The sequence below is a fragment of the Schistocerca piceifrons genome, chromosome 3 (genome assembly GCF_021461385.2).
Source record: "Schistocerca piceifrons isolate TAMUIC-IGC-003096 chromosome 3, iqSchPice1.1, whole genome shotgun sequence".
Lineage (NCBI taxonomy): Eukaryota > Metazoa > Arthropoda > Insecta > Orthoptera > Acrididae > Schistocerca > Schistocerca piceifrons.
This window is the reverse complement of record NC_060140.1, coordinates 70,216,839-70,240,349: the sequence shown is the minus strand read 5'-3', so window position 1 is coordinate 70,240,349 and position 23,511 is coordinate 70,216,839. Positions and strand designations below refer to the sequence as shown.

The following is a 23,511-nucleotide window of genomic DNA, read 5'->3' as shown; positions in this document are numbered from 1 at the left end:
GCCTGTCTAGTATTGAGCCTCTCCTCTATTTCGTGAGTACTGATCTACCCCCATATAGATATTTACAGGGTGACAATTATAGAACTATATAAAATAAAATCAACGGAACTTCTGAACGGTTTGCATTAGGATGTTCAAACTGCATGGTTGGCCTCTGGGCATGATGGGAATTAGTATGTGCATTCGTGTGGTTTGGTTTAGCGATGAAGCCCACTTCCATTTGGATGGGTTCGTCAGTAACCAAAATTAGTGGTTTTTGGAGACTGAGAATCTGCATTTCGTGATCTAGAAGTCTCTTCACCCTCAATGGGGGACTGTGGAGTGCAGTGTCCAGTCGCAGAATAATCGGTGTGATATTCCTTGGTGGCATGGTGACCACTGAACGGTACATGAAGATTTTGGAAGATGATTTCATCCCCATTATCCAAAGTGACCTTGATTTTGACAAGATGTGGTTCATGCAAGATGGAGCTTGACCCAGGAGAGTGTTTGATGCCCTGGAGGAGTGCTTTGGGAACTGCGTGCTGCCTCTGTGGTTTCCAGAGGTCACTGGCATGGGCCACGATTGTCTACCCTATTCTCTGGATTTGAACACATGTGACTCCTTTTCGTGGGGCGTATTAAAGGCAAGGTGTACAGCAATAACACTAAAACCATTGCTGAGTGGGAAACAGCCATCCAGGTGGTCATCGACAGCATCGATGTTCTGACAGTTCAACGGATCATGTACAATTTTGCTCTTTGCGTGTGCCACATCAACGCCAATGATGGGAGGCATATCGAATATCTCATAACCTAAAACTAAATATCTGTAGTGACGTTTACATGTTGAATAAAGTGTGTGCACACCGTAGTTGGTAACTAATTTAGGGTTTTTTTTTTTTCTTTTTTTTTTTTTTTTTTTTTTTTTTTTGCCTTCATATAGTTCAATAACTGTCACCCTGTATATTCAATCCTGAATTTTCCATTGAGTATGGATAGTTATAATGTGCTCCAACCTTTGATTCAGATGCTACTATTATATGTGTATTTACTTAGACTTACAGAAAGTAACTGTACGCTAAACTTTGCAATTCCAGTGATTTATCAGATTTATTTTCTTGAGCTTCATAAGATATATAACATAACCAAAAGGTATAATAAATACTATACTTCCAATTGTACGATGGTAGTTTGAATTGTCACCTATTCATTTTACTGCTGTTACTACCCTCTGTGATCCTACATGATTTCTATGGTTGGTTGTACTGCAAGGGAGCTGGTGACTCTTCATGAGAGTGTCTTGATTTCTATCTTTGTTACTTATCACTACTTCATCTTCCAATCACACAAGGGCTTCCCTTGGTAGGTCAAGGGTGTAATACACACAGGAAGCAGCTACTACAGAGAAGACTACTTGTGGAGTGCACATGCGAGTTTTTTATGCTAGGCGATAGTTTGCAGTCCTCTTGGTGAAAGCTCGTCATTCGATGCACAGAAAGTGAAGTTAGATCACGTACAAAGTAAAGATACTTTGACTGTGAAAATTTTAACAGTAAATTGCCAAAGCATTTGTAATGAAGATCCTGAATTACTGCCGTACTGAAAAGTTGTTCACACTCAAATTATTCTCAGAACTGAGAGCTGTATGAAAGCTGAAGTAGAAACCTCTCAAATGTGTGGAATATATGTGGAAAAGATGGATGAGACCCAATAGGAGGGGGAGTCTTGATTGCAGTTGACAAAAATATTGTCCATTGAGGTCGAAATTGAGTCAAACTATGAAGTTACCTGGACTCGAGTAACCAGCATAGGTGAATTCATGCTAATTATCAATTCTTCTGTAACAGATGTAGAAGCATTTAAAGAAGTCTCTGCTCAGTAGTGCGGAAATCTGTCATGCAGTATTAATTGGAGGTGACTTGAACATACTGAGTATAAAGTGGGAAGTATATGGATTTGTTGCAGGTTGTACAGACAGAAAGTCTTATGAAGTAGTTCTGAAAACATTTTTTAAAAACTTCTTCAGCAGCTAGTTCGATAATCCACATGCAAAGGAAATATTTTAGATCTTGTGACCTTGTAGCTGCCAACAGGCCTGACCTTATTGACAGTATCGGTGTAGAGACTGGGATTAGTGATCAAGATATCATCAAAGCAGCCCAACAAATGTAAAAAAAAAAAAAAAAAAAAAAAAAAATGGAAAAGCTCTGGACCTGGACAACATCAGCCCAGAGTTACTTAAAGCAGATCCCTCTATAACAGCAGAAATTTTACGTCCACTCCTGACAGCCATATGGATGAATGAAAAGTACCGAATGATTGGATCAGAGGCTTGCTCATGAAACTCCCAAAGAAAGGAGACCTGTCGGTTTGTAGTAACTGGAGATGCATTACCTTGCTGTCAATCCCAAGCAAGATCATCTCATTAATAATCCTAAATAGGATAAAAGCATATGTAGACATGAAAATAGAAGAGAACAAGCAGGTTTTGGGGAAGATCGCTCTTGCATTGGCGAGATAAACAACTTGAGAGTAATAGCTGAACGTTCAAATGAATATTGGTCACTACTTCACATGCTGTTTGTAGACTTTGAAAAGGCCTTCAGCAGTATAATTAGAAGAAAAATATTGAGCTCACTGCAAACTTCTGAAATTCCCAAGAAAATAATGGCTCTTGTGAAATCCATGTATGAAAACTACACGTGCCAAGTTCAACATCAAGGTCTGGTTTCAGATCCAGTAGCAGTGAAAACAGGAGTTAAGCAAGACTGCATGCTCTCACTGATACTATTTAACATAGTATTGAATCTTGTAATGCCACAAGCAGTAGATAAAGTGAGAGAAATAAAATGGAGCAATGGAACACATTTAGAAGGCCTAGATTTTGCAGATGACCTTTGCCTTCTATCTCACAGCCTCAATGACATGAAATAGAAACTAGATGATCTGCAATCTGCAGTAAACAAAGTCGGTTTGAAAATTAATGCCCAAAAAACAAAATTCATGTGGGAATATGATAACAACACTGCAGAGCTTAAGCTTGGGAGCTAGGTAACCAAAAGGGTGGATAAATTTTGCTACCTTGGAAGCATGATTACACCATATGATGGTGCAACAGAGGACATTAACAGCCACATCAACAAAGCCAAAGGCACTTTTATGACTCTCTGCTCTATTTGAAGATTGAAGGAATTAACATTGAGGACCAAATTGTGGATATTTGAAAGTAAAGTAAAATCTATGCTTCTATATGATGTGAAACTTGGAAAGTGACAAAGCAGCTAATCCATAAGCTGCAGACATTCAACAACAGATGTCTGAGGAACATCCTGGGGATACAGTGGCCAGATGTCATCTCTAACGAAACACTCTGGGAAAGAGCCAACCAGAAGCAAGTTGAGCTGCAAATAAGAAGCAGGAAGTGGATATTGTTTGGACATACACAGAGACCAAATGAACATATTGCGAAGGGAGCCCTTTATTGGATCCCACAAGGATGACGGAGACGAGGAAGGTCCAAAATGACATGGAGATGATCAGTTGAAGCAGAAGGCCAAGAGCAAGGAATGGGATGGGGAGAAGTGAAAATACTAATAAAAGACAGAACAAGATGGGGATCCTGTGTTGCATGCTCCACATAAGGAGTTGAAGGAATTAATAAAATAATAATAATGTCACCATAGTGATGTTGGTTACTGAAATTAATAAATTAATCAAGAAGGCTATGAGAGTGTGGTAATTTCTCTGGAAAACCTGGAATCCTCAGGAAATTACATTTTACCTGGAAAAATCAGGGAATTTCATAAAATCTCGGGGAATTCTACTTTTTAAACCAACATTGCAATTTAATTTTATTGAGTTTTATAAATCGCAAATTTTAAGATAGTCAGTATTTCAAAATATGTTCATTATATGAATATTATTCCATATAAGTTATCTATGTTCAAAAATTGTGGTTAAGCTATTGCTGATGGCTAGTGCACCTCAGCTAGGGGAAAGAAAGAAGTGTTATTATTGTGGTATGTCCCTCCTCCCTCCCTATGGTTAATTTATCTGCAGCTTCTTGACATCCTCTTCCTCCTCACACCTGGAATTCTGGGGGAATTTTTCTTTGAAGTTTGAGTAGTCACCCTGTATGAGAATTTTTATGCTGGAAAGAACAGATATACTGTTTTTAGAGTCCTACTTAGACAACCAATTGACATCATTTAGTCCCAGTATGATGGATTTAGAGGAATTATGAGATAAGTTGAAACTGATTGTAAGTCACACTCTTTAGGAGTGGTTTAAAAACAGAAAAAACACGCATTGATTTAATAATAAAATTCGGAAAATACTGAGGAAGCAGAGATCGTTACACTCTCAGGCAAAGAAAACAGTGGAAAGGTATATAGGCAAAAGTTAGTAGAAGTTCATGGGTCTGTAAAAAGATCAGTGTGCGAAGCTTACGATAAGTTCCACCATCATAAATCAGCAAAAGCACTTGCCGAGAACCTGAGAAAATTCTGGTCCTACATAAAGTCAGTAAGTGGTTTGTTGCTGTCCAGTCACTCATTAACTAGTCTTCTGTGGCAGTGGGAGACAGCAGAAGAAAAACTGAAGTTTTAAATTTCACATTTAAGAAATCATTCATGTAGGAGGATCATACAGACATACTGTCATTTGATCGTTTCACAGATTCCTGTGTCGATGACGTAGAAATAGGCATCCCTGGTGTAGAGAAGCAACTGAAAAACTTGGAAAAGAAAGAAGTCACCAGGTCCCAATGAAATCCCATGTCAGTTTTACAGATGTACTCTATGGCACTGGCCCCTTACTTATCTTGCATAATCCATAAATCTCTTTCTCAGCACAAAGTATCCAAGTGACTGGAGAAAAGTGCAGGTGACTCCTACAGATGGACCTGCAGAATTAGAAACCAATCCTAAATATCAGTTTGCTGTAGAATTCTTGAACATATTCTAACAGTGTTATGAAAAGGAAAGTTGCTACTCACCATATAGTGTAGATGCTGAGTTGCAGATAGGCACAAGAAAGCTTTTTGTTGTGCCTATCTGTGACTCAGCATCTCCACTGTATGGTTAGTAGCAACTTTCCTTTTCACAATATTGTTACATTCCATCCTGGATTTTCCTTTGTTTGAACATATTCTAAATCTGAATACAATAAATTTCCTTGAGACAGAAAAGCTACTGTCCACAAATCAACATGAGTGTAGAAAGCATGACTCATGCGAAACTTGTCGTGCCCTTTTCTCACATGACATTCTATGACCCATGGATGAAGGGCAGCAGCCAGATTCTACATCCCTAGACTTCTGGAAAAGTGTTTGACACTGTGTCCCATTGTAGACTGTATGAAGGTTCGAGTATAATGAATAGGTTCCCAGATATGTAAGTAGTCAAAGACTTCTTAAATGATGGAACCCAGTACGTTGTCCTTGACAGCAAGTGTTCATCAGAGACAAGGATATTGTCAGGAGTGTCCCAGAGAAGTGTGATAGGACCACTCTTGTTATGTACATACATAAATGATCTGATGGATAGGGTGAGCATCAATCTGCAACTGTTTGCAGATATTGCTATAGAGTGCAGGAAGTTGTCATCATTGGGTGACTGGAGGAGGACACAAGATTACTAAGACAAAATTTGTATTTTGTGTGCTGAATTGCAGCTTGCTCTGAATGTAGAAAAATGCATAAGGGACAGTCAAATGAAAACTGAACACCCTCAATATTACACAGCCTACATGACAGCTGGCCCACTGTTTCTACGTTTCGATGCTGTCACCACTGTGATAGGGTAAAGGCATAGTGCCACATCACAGGTGCATGCAGTTGTTGGGTCAAGACCGTGGTCGTTGACACAATGACCTAGTGTATTCATCCAGCTGTTGACATGAAGGCATGCAAAGACGAGCTAAGAGATACGGTGTCTGAGGATGCTGGAGTATGCAAAAGTTCATTGCCGCATATCCTCTGTATACATTGCGTTCTGCAAGTCCCTGACATATGTGCATGAGTGGCAGAGGAGATTCTGGGAAGGGTGCATGTCACTGCAAGACAATTTGCACTAATGACAAGCCCATTGAGTCATTACCCCTGGTATGATGGAGTGGATTGGTGGTCTTATTCAGGGAGACTGATGAATCCTAGAGGATGAAATTCATGTTTAGATCAGTATTACCAATGGCTCTGGTCATGCATTACTGCAAAATTTGTCACTGTGGGCGCCGCATCACCTGATGGAGGGACAAATGATGGACAGAATGGTGTCAAGTCTGAGTCATCTGCTGCAATGCCATGAGGACAGGCATGTATTTCTACCCTCTGTCATGACAGGGGACAAAACACAGTGCCACCCTTTCAAGTCCAAGGGCACTCTGTAAAGCCAACATTGGGAACATCTCACATCTCCCCCAGAAAAGAAATCCCCAGCTATTCAGACAAGTTCCAATAAGGTCAGGGTGATCTTCTTCTTTGACTGCAGGGGGCCGTCTGCTTGTTGACTTTCTTAAGCTTGGAACAATCAATGCGCAGTGCTATGATACTTTGCAGAAACTGTGACACATAATAAAATAAAAATAAAATAAAATAAAATAAAAATGCCCAGGAATGCCAATATATGTTTCTCTTAAGGACCATGAAAACAAGATGTGAGAAATTACAAATGTAGATAGTCTTTTTTCCCTTGCTTGGGAGTGAAGCAGGAAAGGAAATGACCAGTAGTGGTACAAGATCCCATCTGCCATAATCATACAGTGATCCGGAAGAGGTACATAGATGTAGATGATGTCCTGAATCCCATGAACTAAGTCAGTCGGGTAGATGCAGCATTTCTTTATTTCTAAAAAATGTTTGACCCTGACCCCACACTTTACTACTAAAAGTAAGATTGTATGAGGTATCAGGTGAAATATGTAACTGGCTTTAGGATTTCCTGGTTGCGGGGATGGAGAGTCAGAAATATGACGTGTGCCCCAGGGAAGTGTGTTGGAATGTTGCTGTTCATGTTGTATATTACAGACCTTGCAAACAACATTAATTCTAGCCTGACACTTTTTGCAGCTGAAGCAGTTATCTATAACTAAGTGCTGTCTGAAATACATTGCACAAATATTTAGGTAGCTCTTAATAAGAGTGCAAAGTTCACCAACAGCATAACATCATCTGCAGCATCTCTAATGGGATCGTGAACATATCAGTTGGATGCTAGGCGACTGGAAAATTGTGGACTGGCCAGAGGAGTCCCAGTTTGAGTTGGAAAGAGCTGATGGTAGGGTTCGAGTGTGGCACAGATCTTGTGAAGCCATGGACCCAGATTGTCAACAAGGCACTGTGCAAGCTGGTGGTGGCTATATAATGGTGTGGGTTGTGTTTACACGGGACAGACTGGGCCCTCTGGTTCAATTGAACTGATCATTGACTGGAAATAGGTATAGAATGAAATTTTCAGTCTACAGCGCAGTGTGTGCTGATATGAAACTTCCTGGCAGATTAAAACTGTGTGCTGGACCGAGACTCGAACTCGGGAGCTTTGCCTTTTGCGGGCAAGCGCTCTACCGACTGAGCTACCCAAGCACAACTCACGCCCCGTCCTCACAGCTTTAATTCTGCCAGTACCTCGTCTCCTACCTTCCAAACTTCACAGAAGGTAGGAGATGAGGTACTGGCGGAATTAAAGCTGTGAGGACGGGGCGTGAGTTGTGCTTGGGTAGTTCAGTCGGTAGAGCGCTTGCCCGCGAAAGGCAAAGGTCCCGAGTTCGAGTCTCGGTCCGGCACACAGTTTTAATCTGCCAGGAAGTTGGAAATAGGTATGTTTGGCTACTTGGAGACCATTTGCAGCCATTCATGGGCTTCATGTACCCAAACAAAGATGGATTTTTTATGGATGACAATTCACCATCTCCCTGGGCCACAATTATTCCCAATTGATTTTAAGAAAATTCTGGACAGCTCAAGTGAATTATTTGACTACCCAGATCCCTCATCATGAATCACATCGAACATTTATGCTGGGCCAAAGGAGGTGCGACATGATATTGGGAGGTATCTCATGACTTTTGTCACCTCCGTGCAAAACTGTGGATTTCACAAAATGGAAAAAAAATGTAGCCTGTGACTACAGTATTTAAAAAGAGATATTGAATGTGTAGAAAGAAAAGGAGTGCAAATGGTGGTAGAGATGTTCAGCCAACAGGAGAGTGTCACGGATATGTTGGTGTACCTAAATTCAGATGCTTGAAGATAAAATACCAACTATCCTTTGTAAGCATGCTTTAAGAGTTACAAGAAACAGCATCAAGGGAGGAATCTAGGAATATACAACAACTCCCTACATATAGTTCTTGTAGGGTCTACAAAGTATGATTAATCACAAGGTGCTTAGAGGTATTCAGGCAATCATTCTTCCTATGATCCACACATTAATGGAACAGGATTAATCCCTAATAAATGGTGCAATGGGAAGTACTCTCTGCCATGTACTTCACAGTGGCCCGCAGAGTATAAATATAGATCTACATAAAAATGTGGTGTCTTAGACTTACCATTGCAGTAATTGTGATATGTACTTAATAATTAAGAATACTACTTCAAATGTATTTAAAACAGATGTGTTGACATTATTTAATGTTGCATAATGTAAAAGAATTAAGTTTTTGATTTCATAATACATTGTGCATATTTGGAAATTATGTTCCTTTCAGATATGCCTTTTATTTGAAATAATGATTTACCATTGATATCAGCAAAACTGAGAATAAGTTTCTTAACATTACAAAATTGAATAAGAATTATTTGATAGCAGACAGAAAATTTTTTAGCTGTTCAATCAAATAATTGGATTGATATTTGTGATTCTGTTTCTGAAGTACTTTCCGGTAGTACTTGTATGTACTCATATTTTGTTACCACTGACCATTTGATGAAATAAATGTGTTGTGGCTTTATACACAGGAAGGAACAGAGGAAGAAGACGACGATGACCTGTTGCATGCTGATGAAGCCAAAGAGAATGACTCCACACTTATACCAGAGTTAAATTAATTTTTAAGAATAACGTGCAATTTTGAAGTGTATACAAGCTTAAATTCTATGAGTCAAAGGTTGCATTGTTTACATTGTATGAGGTTAAGAATCTTAAACACCAGTAGCAAATGTTGCTTGCTGGGTAAAGAATCATAATTGATTTAAATATTTTTTTGCCTAGTCACCTGTTTACCAAAGAAAACTGAAATACCACTATGATGCAGTGTACAATTTTTTATTTGGATTCTTTTACCATTTATAGTCTTTTACCATTTATAATCATTGTTGAATTTGAAAGTGGACCACATATTGTTTAATCTCATTATTTTTTAATGTGTGACTAATAGCATTAGAGAAGCAAATAAAGTTGATTTACATTTTGCTGCACTATTGTGTGTGTGTGTGTGTGTGTGTGTGTGTGTGTGTGTGTGTGTGTGTGCGCGCGCGCGCGCACGCGCTTTCTACTTTGTTCTACTTTGATTCCTTAATGTTGTTCTATTGGATATGTCTAATACACATGAAGTAGGAATTTGATTTTGCACTTGTGGTGGTTTCAAATTTTTGTTCCTGTGAATAAATTTCTGTTCTCTTATATTTTCAGTCTTCATTACTTTATGTATAAATTATGAATTAAATTTAATGTAATTGTACAGGGTGGTGCTGAGCAACTTATCTATTTAGAAATACAATTAATGCAGATATGTATTTAATTCTTTGAACATCATCAAGTGCAATACTTAAATTACCCATTTTTCAAGGTGATATCAAGCAGATGGCATCCATTATTCTCAGTACACAGTGTTAATTGAACTTGGAAATTTCGTTCAACTCTTTCCAGCATATCATCGGGTATGTTGGAATGAACATGATGAATGTTGTTCTTCAGGTGAGCCAGGGTCCTAGGATAATCTTTGTAAACAAATGATGTTAGATAACCTCATGAAAAGTAGCCACAAGGGCTAAACCAGGTGACCATGCTGGCCAGTGTGCACGTTGCCCCTCAAAGAGAGGGGTGTCCAGGGGAACGTTGCTGCGAAATAGCGATTGACACACGTGCTGTGTGTGCTGTGGCTCCGACCTGCTGAAACCATACATCTCCCACATGTATATCAATGAAATTGGCTGGAAAAACTGAATTATGTGGACATGATGCTCAGGAGTAATCAGAACTGCCTGTTCATTTTCTTTTAAAAACCATATAACAGTTATTCCAACTTGTGATAGGGCACATGAAACATGGGGGTCACTGATGAAGTTTTCTGGGGCAGGAAAAGGGGAGGGGGGGGTTATTTAAGTGCTTCACATGCCTTTTCTCAAGCTACAAAATTGCATGGGTTAAGTTCATGGACCACAGCCAATTTGTAAGGATGAAATTTTATTTCTTTGTGAAGGATTCGCTTTACAGGAAGAGCAGACACCCAAAAGCAGCTGCATGGGGGGGCAGAGTACTGAAGGGATCGAAAAACATAAATCTTACCACGTCAGTGCTTTGGGGTGACCTCCCTGTTTGTGGAAGCTCACGTTGTTTTTTTTTTTCCCCCCCATGCACCACCAGTTTCCAGAAGTTGTTTACCCATGCAACTGACTGCCAGCCAGGACCATGCCCATGGGGTGCAATATTGAAGTAGTTACAGAATGCATACTGTGTGGCGATTATTGAGCAGCCATTAGAAAAGTATGCCTCAAAAGCGAACATGCACTTCACCTTCGTCCATTCCATGATGCTAATGAAACCAAATGGAACTACAGTGTTATGCCCTTACCTCTCAGATGTGTCTAGTCCCATCCTCCTCAGAGCAACTATTACTTCAGGGTGCCAAATTCAAATAAGCAAGTAGCCCTTCCCCCACCTTGTATGTAAACATCTCTCAAATCATTTCAATTGACTTAGTTTAACATACTGGTAAATGATTTTGGCCACTCCTTTTATTCAGTTCATAGTGTAGCAGCAGAAATAATCTTGTTGCTAATTTATAATCTTTCTGTGCAGATTATATCACAAAAACATGATGAAGACATTATTTTTTTAGGAAACCATTCAGAGTTGTGTGTATTTCAAAGACTTTTGAAATAATTGATCTTAGTTAGGTTTAGTGAACCAAATCCTAGGTAAACATAATAAATTTTAGATTACTTGTTTTTGGGTTTGCGGGTGAGTAGTCATTTCCCTTTATAGGATAATTCAGAAACTTCCTTAGTTGCCTGTGTCCGATATCAAGCACATATTTTGTTGGTCACTCTTGGAATCCAGCTAAACTGTAAACAGTAAATACAGTGTGATGCCCCAGCAACTGTTTCTTGGCACAATAAAACAGATAAAGGGAATTCAAACCCAACAGAAAGATTGTAGTAGAATATAAAAAAGTTTGAGTAAAAAAACTGAAATGAGACAGAAACCCTTAAAAGGCTCTCTAAAGACCTTTCTTTATGAGCAAAGAGCATTGAGACATTTTCTAACATGATTTAAGTAAACTGAATATTGGATCCCATACTTTTCTTAAACCAAAGTCTGTCTGTGTTGATTAAATTACTGCCCCCCCTCCCCTCCCCCAATTTAATCTCAATGTCCTCCTTTAATACATGGTCACTGAATTTCCTTGCTGCTCCACATTTCATTTTATTTTTGTGAGCTGTTTAACAAAGGTATAAAGAATACAAGCGTTACACCAGACCCAAACAGCCAATTAAATCAGCTTTTGTTGAACACTGCCTGACAGTGAAATATGAAGATACAGCATTGTGATGCAGGCGACAGATTTCTGTGACAATGTGTTAAAGGATTCAATTGAAATTTAAGTGGTATGTAACTTAACCAACAAGGACAGAAGTTTTAGCTTAGTAAAAGCATGGGCTCTGGCACTCAGTTTACACAAATCTTGTCGGAAAACATCCAAATGCTCTCTCTTTGCTCATGGATAAAGATCAGTTAAAGGACTTTCTGTAGGTGGTCTATATTTTATAGTAGTTTCCCCTTTTAATCTAGTGTTGTGATTATGTAAGTCACAATGTTTTCTAACACTACTATCTATTCCAATTACATTAAAAAAAAATATACATTAGTGTGTCAAGAGTGGTAGTGGTAGCGCTTTCAGTGCTCTAAACTAAAGTTCACTTAACTGTCTATCTGTGATAATCCTCATGGCTCGTTTTTGGATTCTGAAGGTTTGCAGAACTGCTGCAGAATTTCCCATGAACATGAGGACATATTTCAAATGCATTAAAATATGCACAGTAGGCACTCGTTAGTGAGTGCTCATTTGTGTGTGCCTTTAAAGTCCCTTAAAAGATAATGGCCTGTACTCAGCTTGACAGTAATCCGTTCAATTTGTTTGTCCCATTTTTGGTCATTTAGCATCGAAATGGGAAGAAGTTTTGTTATCTTTGTATTCACAGTGGGTTGTTGGTGATAACAGGATAATCCGAGGTGTCATTTTGACAGTTACAGAAGTATAATGTTACTGTTATCCTATTTTTTATTACAAGCTGATATAATTACTGATATTTTACTTTTTTGTGGCAAAGAAACAAGGGGAGCTATATGCTTTTGGCCTCCTCCTAATCTACAGCTGAAAGCTATAATTGTGAGTGTCTTTTTGTTGTGCGTATCTGCGACTCAGCAACTCTGCTGTATGGTAAGTAGCAACTTTCACTCTCATATTGTTACATTCCATCCTGGATTTTCCATTGTTTGATTTTTTACTTAGTTGATTTGTAACAGAGTTTACTCTGTTAATACTCGGCAGAAATCAAACCTGCATTTGGATCGTACTTCCTTAACTCTTGTGCAAAAAGGTGTGCAGTATACTGCTGCATCCATTTGCAATGAGGTACCACTCGAATTCAAAAATCTTAGCAGTAATCCACGCACTTTCAAATTCAAACTGAAGAGTTTCCTCATGGATCATTCCTATTCTGTCGAGGTGTTCTTTTAAAAATTAAGCTGGTTCTTATTGTACAGTTGATTGCATTTACTTAAACTTATGGACTGACTTTTCTCGGGTTCATGAACACTTATTTTTATCTGTTATTACTTTTATGTTGTAATTACATGTAGTGACACGTTCCATAACCTTGGAGATTTGTTCCTACGGAACTTTACGTGTAAATAAAATAAAATACATGTTAGGTATCATCATTTTTTGCTGCTTCTTACTGATAATGTTATGTCATCAGCAAGCAGAGTTATTTTGTGTGAATCAGCAAGCACATTGAGGTTTTCTTTCTTCTTTTTCATGACCATTATCCCATATCTTGACATGTTCAGCTTGTTAGTCTTGGTCTGGCAATGTGGTCAGATGCCCCTCCTGTCGCCACCCCAGCCCTCCTCCCCCAGGGATCGAAATTGTGCACCCCTTCTGTTTGCATCTAGTGCTAACCATGTGAAAGTGTAAGATCATTTTCAAAATGTTTGTGAATCATGCAAGAGGTGGGACATGGGTACTATCTTGGATGGACGTGGGAAACCACTTAGAAATCGCATCCAGGCAGGCCGGCAGAGCCTTACTTATTAATCCAACAGGTGGATTGAATCTGGGGCTGGTGCACCTCCGTGAATCCCAGAAATGATGTGGGTGATTATTAAGGTTATAAGGCTGGGCTCCTATTTAAGATGAACCAAGTCAAGAGTGACTTGGCAGAATTGGAGAGCTATGAAGGCTATTACATTTCAGAGTGAGATTTGGATACCCATGTCAGGTTAAACCTCCCGACTCCAGACCTAGTAATATCATAATCAATACTGTGATATGGCAAAGTTAACTTGGTACATGGTGGTTTTGTCAACAATTAAAAGCCTACTTGGACAAATTGTGCCACTGACACACTGATCAAAGACACAGTAACATTTGTTTCATCTGAAACACCAGAAAGGACACTGGTTACACGATGCACTGTTTCTGACAACAGCATGCATCAATATGTGGACAGATCTCTTGGTTCCAGCTCGTTGGTTGAAGACAACAGCTAGTAATCTGGTCATTGGTTTGGACTACCAGTTGTTCCTAGTGCTTGTAGCAACAAAGCCTACAAGCAAATGGAGAACACATCAAGGTCCATGACAGATTAACCTGTGGCAAACAATGAGAGATACAATCCACTCTTTTCCTCGCAGATGGAAAATCCTAACAAAACTGTATACACACTATTGATACACCCAAAACAGGTGTGCAGCATCAAGCTGAGCAGGCTGGTTGGTACTATAATTCTTCAAGAAGTCATGAGATTTGTAACAAATGTAATATGCGAAAAGGAGAGACAATTACTTGTTCAACACCATAGGCTGTTGATCACATTTTGTTTAAATGCAATACCTCTGCAATTTACTCAGACAAGTCTTCACTTATAGGAATGAAGTTTTTGATCCTGAACAGACATACAAAGATTTGAACCAAACCCTACCTTCACCTACATGCTATGTCCGTGCAAGATAAGCTCACAAGACAAAAATTTGTCACCCCAGTGGGCATGCACAGACGAAGTGTTAAGCCTCTACATAAGACCCACAGACTGAATCGTGCTCAACCATGTATACACTGCCTCTACATGAACATAAGGCAGTAGTGATCAGTGAGACATTTATGTCTCTAGTGGACATTGTACATAAACATAGGTAACTGTAAGGACATGAGGAAGTGATAAGAGGAAATTGTGTTTGGCTATACCCAGGACCATATGGTTTGTGAAGTTGCTGGATGTGCTGGTATTTCACAGTGGACCGTTTGTGCCTACAGGCAGGGGTGTAATACATGTGGCCATGGAACACACTGCCGGAATTGTGGTCAGAAAAAGGTCCTGACGCCGGGGGAACGATACACTTTTCATTGTTTTTGAATCAAAATTGCTTCCAAACATGACAGCAGTTGTTGCAGACAGTGAATGAAGGTACATCTAACCAGTTAGTGGAAGAACATTATGATGGGAACTACATGCAATAAACATTTGGAGTCATTCACCTCTCAAGAGACTATTGCTCTTATGGACATATAAAAACAGCAACAGTAAAATTTGTAGGACAGGAAGAATATGTGGCTGGTTTTCTGTACATTGCCTCTCCGTGTTAATCACAATTGGCGTGTAAAATCACCTGACTTGAACCTTACAGGAATTCTGTGGAACATGTAGGAACAGTGGGTAAAATGCTGACATCAGCATCCCCACAATTGGGTAGAAATATGTGCTGAAATCCTCAGCTGGTCACCTAACCTGCACAACTTTGTGGACTCACTTCCTAGCTGAATAAAGGTTGTTATCAAGTCCAGGGACACAATTGCACAGTATTAAATGATTCTTGTAATGATTTCTCTACGGATGATTAATTTTTTTTCTGGTGAGCTTAGATCTAGAAGCCTTAAATTCCTGTAGATCATTACCGTGCATCAGAAATGAGTTAACTGTGAAGACCATAGAGGAACTGGATATTGATGTAGGTTGAAGTTATAGCGGTAATTAGTAAAGTTCGGTGGCAGGAGCAGCAGGACTTTGGTCAGGTGAATGCAGAGTTGTAAGTACAAAATCAAATGGGGGCAATGCAGGAGTAGATTTAATAATGAATAAGGAAATTGGAATGTGGGTAAGCTGTAATAATATGAACAGGATAGGGAACACACTATTGTAACCAAGGTAGAGATGAAGCCAACACCCACCACAGTAGTACAAGTGAAGAAATGTATGATGAGATAAAAGGATCTGTTCAGATAGTTAAGAGAGATGAAAATTTAATAACAGGAAAAGGAAGACAAGGAAAAATAGTAGGTGAATAAGGAATAGGGGAAAGGAATGAAAGAGGACGCTGTCTGGTAGAATTTGTATGGAACATAATTTAATTGTCACTAACACTTGGTTTAATAATCATGGAAGAAAGTTGTATATGTGGAAGAGACCTGGAGGCACCAGAATGTTTCAGATTGTTTATATAATGGTAAGACAGAGATTTCAGAACCTGATTTCTAACTGTAAAACTTTTCCAGGGGCTTATGCAGACTCTGTATATTAAAACTGAAGAAATTGCAGAAAGGTAGGATATTAAGGTGATTGGAGCTGGATAAGTTGAAAGAACCAAAGGTTGTTCAGAGTTTCAGGGGGAGCAGTTAACTAGAACATGTGAAAGGAATACAGTAGAAGACAAATGGGTAGCTTTTAGAGATGAAATAGTGAAGGCAGCATAGAATCAAATAGGCAAAAAGACAAGGTCTAGTAAAAGTGAAGCAGGCAAAAGGGAATATAAACGCTTAAAAAATGAGGTTGACAGGAAGTGCATGCTAAGCAGGAATGGCTAGATGAAAAATGTAGGGATTTAGAAGCATATTTCACAAGGGCGAAGATAGATACTACCTGCAGGAAAATTAAAGGCCTTTGGAGGAAAGAGAGGTAGTTGTATGAATATCAAGAGCACAGCCCTAAGCAAAGAAGGGAAAGGTGCAAGGGCTATGTAGAGTCTATACAAGGGAAATGAGCTTGAAGGCAGTATTACAGAAATGGAGGAGGATGTAGATGAAGATGAGAAGGGAGATATGATACCGTGAGAAGAATTTGACAGAACATTGAAAGACACATGTCTACATCTACATCTATGTGATCTCTCTGCTATTCACAATAAAGTGTCTGGCAGAGGGTTCAATGAACCACCTTCAAGCTGTCTCTCTATCGTTCCACTCTCGAATGGCACATGGGAAGAAGGAGCACTTAAATTTTTCTATGCTGCGAGACCTGATTTCTCCTATTTCTCCTATTTTATCGTGATGACCATTTCGCCCTATGTAGGTGGGTGCCAACAGAATTAATTCGTAATCTGAGGAGAAAACTGGTGATCGAAACTCATGAGAAGATCCTGTCACAATGAAAAACACCTTTGTTTTAATGATTGCCACTCCAATACGTCGAAACTGGGCCCCTGATAGCCTTTGGAGAGCCAACCATGTCAAAACTCTTCTGTCTTATGAGCAAGCTGTATAGAGAGGAGAAATACCCTCAGACTTAAAGAAGGATATAATAATCCCAATTCCTAAGAAAGCAGTTGCTGGCAGGTGTGAATATTACCAAACTACCAGTTTAATAAGTCATGGTTGCAATGTACTAACACGAATTCTTTACAGAAGAATGGAAAACCTGGTAGGAACTGATCCAGGCAAAGATCAGTTTGGATTCTGGAGAAATGTAGGGATATGCGAGGCAATACTGACCCTATGACTTCTCCCAGAAGGTAGGTTAAGGAAAGGAAAACCTATGTTTATAGCATTTGTAGGTTCAGAGAATGCTTTTGACGATGTTGACTGGAATACTCTCTTTGAAATTCTGAAGATATAAAGGGTCAAATATAGGGAGCAAAAGGCTGTTTACAACTTGTACATAAAGAGATGGCAGAGTTGAGGGGTATGAGAAGGGAGTGAGAGAGGGTAGTACCACCCCTGATCTGATTCAATATGTACATTCAGCAAGCAGTAAAGGAAACCAAAGAAAAATTTGGAATAGGAATTAAAGCTCAGGGAGAAGAAATAAGTGCATTGAGGTTTGCAGAAGACTTGGAAGAGCAGTTGAGTGGAATAGACAGTGTCTGCAAAGGAAAATATAAGATGAAAATCAACACAAGCAAAACAATAATAATATCCGGTGATATTGAGGGTACTCACTGCGAAATGAGACTCTGATGAAAGTCGACGATGAGTTATGCTATTTGGGTAGCAAAATAACTGATGAAGGCTAAAGTAGAGAGGATGTAAAATGTAGACTGGTAATGGCAATGAAACTGTTTCTGAAGACGAGAAATTTCTTAACATTGAATGTAGATTTAAGGATTACTAAGTCTTTGCTGAATGTAGCCATGTATGGAAGTGAAACATTGATGACAAACAGTTTAGGCAAGAAGAGAACAGAAGCCCTTGAATTGGGGTGCTACAGAAGAATGCCAAAGATTACATAGGTAGATCATGTAACTAATGAGGAGATACTGAACAGAACTGGGAAGATAAGACATTTGTAGCACAACCTGACTAGGAGATCATTTAATAGGATGCATTCTGAAACACCAAGGGATTACCAATTTAGTAATGGAGGGAAGTGTGGAGGGTAAAAATTGGGAGCAGATTAAGAGGGATATAAGTTGCAGTAGTTATTCACAGATGAAGAGGCTTGCACAGGATAAAGTAGCAGGGAGAGCTGCATCAAACTGGCACTTCAACTGAAGACCACAACAATGTATTTTGTTAGATTGGCTGGCCAAATTATAATTCTGAATTGACTGAATATTTATTACACTGGTCTACTTGTGCTCATTTAAGATTTTTTAAGCTTTTGTATATCAATGAAGCTTTGAATTTACTCAGAGCTTGATTTGTAAAAAAAAAAAAAAAAATGAGTTTCTGGTCCTATGACTTTTCGTGTTTTTTAGACGTGGCTCTGGTGTACACTTCTAGGATTAAATATCTGAGGAAATTAATTTTGCTCTCATAGCATCTTTCTAAAATGGCTATTTAACCATGGTGGGTGTTTCTCATCCGTTGCAACCACGCCCATTATGCATCACCTCTAACAAATGAAACTACTTCTGTGACCTCACCATGGATTCTCGTGCTGTTAATTAATACCACTTTAATATTTTTTGTGATCTACAAGAACAGAAGTTCTACTCTGTGATTAATATGACTGACATTCTCTTTTGTCCGTTTACAGCATAATGCTGGAAAAATTGCCGGCCTCTATTGTTTGCAATATGCAATTTTTGTGGCACGTCTGAAGGTACGTTTACGTGGTGTATTGAACCGGCCTGGAGTTATCTTTCATTTCCACTGCGGGGAAGTATAATTGGCAGGCGCAATACGACTCGGGGCCAGCTGTTGAAACATACCGAAGCTTTAACTGCGAGATACTTAGTTAACAGAAGACACAAAATCGTTGCCACAAAATGAAGAAACATAGTTGAGAACGTAAAATTATTTTCAAACGAAACTTAAGAAACACACAAGAAGATGTACATCTAGATATGGAGTTCAGCAGATATTAGATTTGGAGAGCTGTAATTACAGAATTACGACGCTACATACCAAATCGGCGTCCATAAAACACCAATACTGCAGTGTTATGAGGAAAAAAGTAACTATATTAACGAGCCGATTAGGACGTACTGGTAACAAAATTTTGCTCGAGATAAGCGATATGCTACCTCCACATCTAAATTCGGAGGTCAGTAATTCGCTAAATATTCGCCGTCGCAGTTCCCCTCTTGCAGAATCCAGAGAACACTTCTTTAGTTCAGTAACAAAATATGCAGCCCCATTAACGTTCCAGTTACGGTGTACCGGCAACTGAATATGGCAGGACACACATGTTGGCCGCTTTCGGTCGCTGCTTTCGGAGGTCAATAACTAAATAAATATCTGCCGTTGCAATGTGTCACTTGCTGCATACACAGGACATTCCTTAATTAGAGAAGACGGGTAAGTTCTTCCTAATGTTCGACAAACACTGATATTACAATGTTCTCTATAACAAGTTATTTCTGGACGTTTTGCTGAAGTGTATTTGCGAACGTTGAACCTACCTGTGGCGACGGAGTATGATCCACATATCTAGGAATTGGCGTAACTGAGCCAAGACAAGAATTTTGTTCATCCCATTGTCGCTGAAGAAGAGATTGCAGAGGTTTGGGAATCTAGAAGGAATACTGGATGTTAAGAGGTAATTATGGAAGCGCTAGTAGTGTGTATGTCCGTCGAAATAGCGATAGCAACGGAATGTAATGGACGAAATGTTGTCAGTATATCGTACAGTTCAGAGATGAACAAAGAGAGGGATTATTTGCAGGTTCTATGCTGCTAGCGGAGAGAAAAAATAAGTTCATAATTACAGTGTTACCACACGAAGCTAGGATTCATTTTGAAATCACTACAATGACACTGTCTGTAAATTTAGAGTTAAGAACAGAGATAACCAAGAGGTAGATTTCGTTGCATATTCAATTACAACAAATAGTAATACAGCGAAATAAAAGTAGTCGGATGTTTTGATAGTTACCAAAATTAAGAAATGACAATAGTTAAGGTTAATGTAAGAACAGTGGAAGGAACAAATACAAAAATAGCTACAGCCTTATTACAGTTGCAAAATGGTGTCTAAAGATTAAACAACATCACACTAGTTTGGTAGCAAAACAAACACAAACGGTTACGTTTACAGTTTTGCTCGCCTTGCTTTATTTAATATTATTCAGTTCTTTCAGACTGCAGTCTTGGTAATTCTTTTGCCATGCTTGGTACACTCATTCTGAAGGCCGATATACGACATGCTGTTGTTGAAAATATTTAGCTGTTAGCATGTCACATCATGTATTATTGTTCAACCAGTTTTTGCTAATTTCTTGTTCTTCCAGCTAAAGATCTCCGTCTTTATTTGGTACGAGACAAATTTTGTGCCGACTTCGGCCGATCTGCCCCAACACAGATAATTCAGTTACCGAACAGTTGGAAGAAAACCTGAGTACCATGACAACTATTGTTGATGGTGACTTCAATCTACCTTCGATATGTTGGCGGAAATAGATACCGAAAGCCGAAGGTAGATATGAAACATCGTCAGAAATAATACAAAATGCTCTCTCCGAAAATTATATTGAGCAGCTACTTAAGGAGCCCATGCGAAGTGTCAGTGGTTGCGAAAACGTACTTCACCTCTTCGCAACAAATAGTTTTGGGCAGATAGGGAGCATGACGACGGGTATAGTGATTAGTGACCACTAGGTCGACGTAGCAAAACACTCTATCAGAACATCCAAATCCACCAAAAGTAAAAGCAAAATATATTTGTCTACTCCTTCCCAATTACCCATGTAAGAGTGGACCAGATGTGGCTTAAATTCAAAGAAATAGTATCTGACGCAACTGAGAGATTTATATTGAATAAATTAATAAAATATGGCGCTGATCCCCCATATTACATAAAACGGGCCTGAACTCTGTTACTGGAGCAACAAAAAAAGCATGCCAAATTTGAAAGGGCACAAACTCTCCAAGACTGGAGAAGTATTACTGAAGCTCAACATTTCACACAGAATTCAATGCGTGATGCCTTTAATCCGAAATTCCTTCACTGAAGAAGATGGAGTAAATATTGCGGAACTGGAGTTATGGACAACTGCAAAGACGAGTAGATATCTTCGGTGTGGCGACTTAATAAAGGCATGTCTTCCGGTCCAGATGGCATAACAATAAGATTTATTCCAGAATGTGTTGATGCAATAATCCCATACTTAGCTGTCATACACAACCACCAGCTTGACGAAAGATCCGTACCAAGAGACTGGAAAGTTGCACAGGTCACAATGATACTCAATGTCACCCTTGTGAAACACAATTACCTCTTTATTCGCTCAAAGTAATGAGTGCTGTCGATAGGGGATCTCAAATTGATTCCATATATCTAGATTTACAGAATGCTTTTGACACTGTTTGTCACAGGAGACTTCTAATCAAATTGTGTGGCTGTGGAGTATTGCCTCAGCTGTGAGGATTGATTGGTGATTCCCTGTGAGAAAGGTTGCAGTTCGCAGTAATCAATGGAAAAGCATAGAGTAAAACAGGAGTGTTATCCAGCATTCCCCAAGGATGTTTTATAGGCCTACTGCTCCTCCTGATCTGTTAGGAGACAATATGAGCAGAACTCCTAGATTGTTTGCAAGCATAGTAAAGTCATCATAAGAAGAAAAACAATTGCAGAACGACTTAGGCATCATTCCTGTAGGGTGCGAGAAGTGGCGATTTTCTCTCAATAAGGTAGAGTGTGAGGTCATCCACATGAATACAAGAAGAAATCCGTTAAATTTAGATTACTCGATAAATCACACAAATTTGAAGGCTATCAATTCAGCTAAAAATCTAGGAATTGCAACTAGAACAACTTAAATTGGAATGATCACATATACACTGAAGAGCCAGAGAAACCAGAACAGCTGCTTAATATAGTGTAGGACCCCCATGAGCATGCAGAAGTGCCATGACACGATGTGGCAAGGACTTGACTGATGTCTGGTGTAGTGCTGGAGGGAACTGACACCACGAAACCTGCAGGGCTGTCCATAAATCAGTAAGAGTATGAGGGGGTGAAGATCTCTTCTGAACAGCAAGTTGCAAGGCATCCCAGATACGGTCAATAATGTCCATGTGTGGGGAGTTTGGTGGGCAGCGGAAGTGTTTAAATGCAGAAGAGTGTTCCTGGAGCCACTCTGTAGCAATTCTGGATGTGTGGGGTGATGTATTATCTTGCTGGTATTGGCTAAGTCCGTCAGAAAGCAAAATGGACATGAATGGACACATTTCTCGATTAAAAAAAATTAGATAATAAATGTAGGTTCTGGACCACTAGACGGATTTTATAAGAAATAAAAAATTGCTCGTTAACACATTTTTTATTTTTTGTAAAATTGATCTAATAATCCAGAACCTACATTTATTATCTACTATCCCTTTTACCTAATAATAAAATAATATGATAACAGCTATAACAACAAAAATCATCTACTTTACATACATTTCCCATAGGTGAATGTAATGTAAATAAATATATTAGAGAATTAACTATTATTTTAAAAACAAATTTTAAAAAAGAATTTTTTACTTTTTCTTAGCCCCAAAAATTGTCCTATTTTTGACTTTTCTGAAAAACGTGTTTTTTAAAATTATGTGAAAGAATGAGTATACAAAATTATTTACTTTCTGCTTTAGCAGCCATAAGATTATTATGAGTTGTTTTCCATTGTGAATGTGAGTAAATAAATAAAATTATATTAGTTAATAAAATACATTTAAAAAATATTTTTAGTATAAAATACAAACTTATTTTTTGTAAAACTAATAAAAAATTTTTCCACATAAATGGAGGCTATTATCGAGAAACTCAATGATGTTAGTGTCTCGAAAGAGATTAAAAAAATAACTGAAATGGAGATAAATGTTTTATATAATGTTACTGACTGTGAATGTTTAAATACTAGATATGGAGAAACAATTTGTATGGAGCTTAGCAATGATTTTAAAGTTCTTCAACCAAATAGATATTACAAATTAATTGATCATCGGGAACTTGAAATAATTATAAAAAAGGCAAATGAAACTGAAATTAAAAGGAATGAAGAAACTTAAAAATAGAAAAAATGAATTACATGATATAGAGTTCTCAACATGATTTTTTTTGAAAATAATGTAATTTTGAAATTATATCTAAATGATTTATTTCTAATTTTTTATAAATCTAATAAAAATTATTTCTTCTAAATGGAGAACCAAAACGAAATGCAAGCTAAAGAAAAAGATACTTACGAAATAATTGAGGAATGTGAAAAAGATTTTGATTGTCCTATTGTTTACGTGAAGAAAATAATAATCAACCTGTTAAAACAAATAGCAATCGTATATTTCATACAGAATGTATTGATAAATGGTTAAAGGAAAAAGAAAATTGTCCACTTTGTAGAAGTATTATTAAAAATATAGAACAAACATCAGTTGACATATTAACAA

At 38.4% G+C, this 23,511-nt stretch overlaps 1 protein-coding gene across 3 annotated transcripts in view; it reads left to right on the top strand.

Annotated features, from left to right (window-relative positions):
- The window catches only part of LOC124789446 (PRKCA-binding protein), a 99,411-nt gene extending 89,809 nt beyond the window's left edge, over window positions 1-9,602 (top strand). For all 3 annotated transcript variants that reach the window (XM_047256806.1, XM_047256808.1, XM_047256807.1), the window contains one exon: window positions 8,939-9,602. In XM_047256806.1, coding sequence (XP_047112762.1) covers window positions 8,939-9,028 — 90 coding nt within the window. In that variant the 3' untranslated portion in view covers window positions 9,029-9,602. The remainder of the gene's footprint in view (window positions 1-8,938) is intronic.
- The last annotated feature ends 13,909 nt before the right edge of the window (window positions 9,603-23,511 follow it).